The sequence below is a fragment of the Nanorana parkeri genome, unplaced genomic scaffold (assembly GCF_000935625.1).
Source record: "Nanorana parkeri isolate BGI_ZX_2015 unplaced genomic scaffold, ASM93562v1 scaffold2130, whole genome shotgun sequence".
NCBI classification, from domain to species: domain Eukaryota; kingdom Metazoa; phylum Chordata; class Amphibia; order Anura; family Dicroglossidae; genus Nanorana; species Nanorana parkeri.
This window is the reverse complement of record NW_017308398.1, coordinates 170,781-175,001: the sequence shown is the minus strand read 5'-3', so window position 1 is coordinate 175,001 and position 4,221 is coordinate 170,781. Positions and strand designations below refer to the sequence as shown.

Genomic DNA, 4,221 nt, shown 5'->3' with positions numbered 1-4,221 from the left:
GGCAGCCGAATGAGATGGAAAGGTTGCCGCATTGCTTCAAATTGAGCAGCTACGTATCCGAAGTCGGCGGTCAGACCCCTAGCCGAACGTCGGCTCTCTCGCTGGACACCTGGTTCCCGCCTCCGCCAACGCAGCAGGCGCCGGCGGGAAGGTGGTACGTTTTCCAGAAGTTGGGGACAGCGGCAGCGCTCTCGTCTCCTCTGCAGAGATGTTTCGGGGGATGGTCCCTGGCACAGTTGATGCGGTTGTCATGGTTATACATAGCGAGATGTCTACATGTTCCAGGAATATTTTTTCTCTCTCTCTCTCGTGTCGGTGGATACTGCAGCATTCAGCCAGAGATGCAGCATCAGCCTGGTTTCCGCAGCGCCTCCGTCTACGGCCCCGTGCGGGCGGACGCCCCCGCTGCCCCGCGACGGCTGCAGACCATGAGCTGGAGGGCCAAACGTCCCAGCGAACGCACTTCGGTGGTCATGCTGGTGGGTTCATGACAGGCACCGGCCTGTAGATATTCACCTATATGGTAGCGGATAGGCAGCGTGACCGTCTGAAAAGGGCGGACGTGACTGTTGCTCATGTGGCAGGGAACAAGCGAAAGCGCTAAAAATATTTGCTGACCTCTCCTTTCTTTTTGGTTACAGAATAAAGAAAAGGAGAAAATGAAGGACGCCAAGGACACCCGCTACACCAACGGGCACCTGTTCACCACCATCACCGTCTCCGGGACCACTATGTGTTTCGTGTGCAACAAGAGCATCACGGCCAAGGAGGCGCTGATCTGTCCGAGTAAGTACATGACCCCCCTACGCCTAACCATGCCTGGTGGCCTCTATCCCCGAAAACGCAGACCGGACGTATGTTCTGGAACGCGGCATCTCAAAGCCTCTCTAACGCGCCGTATAAAGCTTTGGCTCGGGGATCTGTGCCAGTCCGAGGAGCGCGTTTATCTTCCATTAAAAGATCAGCGCGTAGGCGTGGAAGGAAAACGGCAGCAAATTGGTGTGTTTAGCTCATGTGTGTGTGTGTTTGGGGGACCCCTGCAGGCTGTGTGCATAAAATCCCGAGACACAGCGCCAGCAAGATTGCTGCAGGATACGATTAACCCTTTCCTGGGGGGAAGGTGCGCAGAGCTCCACCCACTCGCTGCTTTTTTCATGGGACACATTATCTCATTATAGACATTTGTCATTTTTGTGTCGGAGTCAAATGTTGGCCTCTGGAAATTGGCGCAATGCGAAAGTATTTGTGATGTAAATGACACAATGTATTTATTTTGTTACCGATATGTAAATGTATTTGTGAGGATTATGTGGGAGCGGAATCGTACCGGGAAACCTAGAAATGAAAGAATTTACCCTAAATTATAGCCTGAAACCCCCATCGCTAATGCTGGCCGTACACGCGGCAATATGCTAGAGAGGTCAAACCTTTCATTCAATTGGTGTCATGAGAGTGATGGTGCCCCCTCATTGGGGTCATGAGAGTGATGGTGCCCCCTCATTGGGGTCATGAGAGGGATGGTGCCCCCTCATTGGGGTCATGAGAGGTATGGTGCCCCCTTGGTGGTGAGTGATGGTGCCCCCTCATTGGGGTCATGAGAGTGATGGTGCCCCCTCATTGGGGTCATGAGAGTGATGGTGCCCCCTCATTGGGGTCATGAGAGTGATGGTGCCCCCTCATTGGGGTCATGAGAGTGATGGTGCCCCCTCATTGGGGTCATGAGAGTGATGGTGCCCCCTCATTGGGGTCATGAGAGTGATGGTGCCCCCTCATTGGGGTCATGAGAGTGATGGTGCCCCCTCATTGGGGTCATGAGAGTGATGGTGCCCCCTCATTGGGGTCATGAGAGTGATGGTGCCCCCTCATTGGGGTCATGAGAGTGATGGTGCCCCCTCATTGGGGTCATGAGAGTGATGGTGCCCCCTCATTGGGGTCATGAGAGTGATGGTGCCCCCTCATTGGGGTCATGAGAGTGATGGTGCCCCCTCATTGGGGTCATGAGAGTGATGGTGCCCCCTCATTGGGGTCATGAGAGTGATGGTGCCCCCTCATTGGGGTCATGAGAGTGATGGTGCCCCCTCATTGGGGTCATGAGAGTGATGGTGCCCCCTCATTGGGGTCATGAGAGTGATGGTGCCCCCTCATTGGGGTCATGAGAGTGATGGTGCCCCCTCATTGGGGTCATGAGAGTGATGGTGCCCCCTCATTGGGGTCATGAGAGTGATGGTGCCCCCTCATTGGGGTCATGAGAGTGATGGTGCCCCCTCATTGGGGTCATGAGAGTGATGGTGCCCCCTCATTGGGGTCATGAGAGTGATGGTGCCCCCTCATTGGGGTCATGAGAGTGATGGTGCCCCCTCATTGGGGTCATGAGAGTGATGGTGCCCCCTCATTGGGGTCATGAGAGTGATGGTGCCCCCTCATTGGGGTCATGAGAGTGATGGTGCCCCCTCATTGGGGTCATGAGAGTGATGGTGCCCCCTCATTGGGGTCATGAGAGTGATGGTGCCCCCTCATTGGGGTCATGAGAGTGATGGTGCCCCCTCATTGGGGTCATGAGAGTGATGGTGCCCCCTCATTGGGGTCATGAGTGATGGTGCCCCCTCATTGGGGTCATGAGAGTGATGGTGCCCCCTCATTGGGGTCATGAGAGTGATGGTGCCCCCTCATTGGGGTCATGAGAGTGATGGTGCCCCCTCATTGGGGTCATGAGAGTGATGGTGCCCCATTGTTGGTGCCATGGTAGGAATGGTGCCCCATTGGTGGTGTCTTGAGTGATGGTGCCCCATTGTTGGTGTCATGGGAGGAATTGTACCCCATCATTGGGGTCATGAGAGCGATGGTGCCCCATTGTTGGTGTCATTGGGAAGAATAGTTCCCTCATCATTGATTTCATGGGAGGAACGGTGTCCCATTATTTGTGTCTGGAGTGGAATGGTGCCCCATTGTTGGGGTCATGGGGGGGATGGTGCCCCATCATTAGTGTCAAGAGAGGAATGGTACTCAATCATTGGTGTCATGGAAGGAATTGTACCCCATTGTTGGTGTCATTGGGAATAATGGTGCCCTCATCTTTGCTGTCAGTGGGAGGAGTAGTGCCCTCATCTTTGCTGTCAGTGGGAGGAGTAGTGCCCTCATCATTGGTGTCAGTGGGAGGAGTAGTGCCCTCATCTTTGCTGTCAGTGGGAGGAGTAGTGCCCTCATCATTGGTGTCAGTGGGAGGAGTAGTGCCCTCATCATTGCTGTCAGTGGGAGGAGTAGTGCCCTCATCATTGGTGTCAGTGGGAGGAGTAGTGCCCTCATCATTGGTGTCAGTGGGAGGAGTAGTGCCCCTGTGTTGTGGACAGTGGGAGGGATTGAACCCTAAGAGCCAGTTAAAGGCAAACAAAGGGCCACATCCGGCACCTTACTTAACCAAACCTTGACCCTTAGGGCCACCACACACCTTCCAGTAGAAGTCATTGTCTCTCATGATTACAATCCTTCCTTGCCTCCGTCACTGAGAACAATGATTAGAAGTGACGATGAATATTAATGAGAACATTCCGATATATTAATGATATCAATCTAGAACTCGCATTCTTCTCCTCGCTCTCCAAGTCCTGCCGCGTGCTCCGTTCACTGGGCCCTGCGCTTCGCCACGGCCGCTCTCTACCACGACTCGGTCACATGATCCCGCGGGCCGCATTTTTTTTACACTTCTAGGAAAGCGCTCTTTGATGTGCTCACCTTGTAATGGCTCAGTTAACAGGTCCCATCTGGCGGCCGTCACACGATACATCCAGCAGCTGGCGGTGGAATGAACCGTCTCCCACCTTCGGCCAGATCCCTGCTGGGAAATCCGTTCAGAGCCTTGTTACGGTTAATGAGGTGGGGGAGGGGGGTGTTAAATCACACGTTGAGGTAAACGCATAAAAAAGGGCCTTCAGCTGGCATGTGTGTTCCTTCCCATGTCATGAATGTGTCCGTATGATGAGCTGCTGAAAGTTGAAATCAGACTTGCAGGTCCAGTGGCTACTGTATATACTGAAAGAGGGGCAGTAGAGAGATGGGTGTGTTCAGTGGGCGACAGTGGCTCAGACTCCGCAGAGCACCAGGAACTGAAAAGGGTTGTCACCCTCTGCTGCACAACGAGGGGACCACTGTTCTTGTTTGCGAGCTTTACCCCTTATGGCCCATCTACCCCCTAAGGGATGGGGCCCCCTCTATCACAACCCCCCC

The 4,221-nt window shown here is 54.2% G+C and overlaps 1 protein-coding gene across 1 annotated transcript in view; it reads left to right on the top strand.

Annotated features, from left to right (window-relative positions):
- Positions 1 to 341: 341 nt before the first annotated feature.
- Positions 342 to 4,221, top strand: part of ARHGEF2 (Rho/Rac guanine nucleotide exchange factor 2) — a 36,079-nt gene continuing 32,199 nt past the window's right edge. Inside the window, exons 1-2 of the mRNA XM_018572772.1 lie at positions 342 to 479; positions 642 to 999. Coding sequence (XP_018428274.1) covers positions 342 to 479; positions 642 to 999 — 496 coding nt within the window. The remainder of the gene's footprint in view (positions 480 to 641; positions 1,000 to 4,221) is intronic.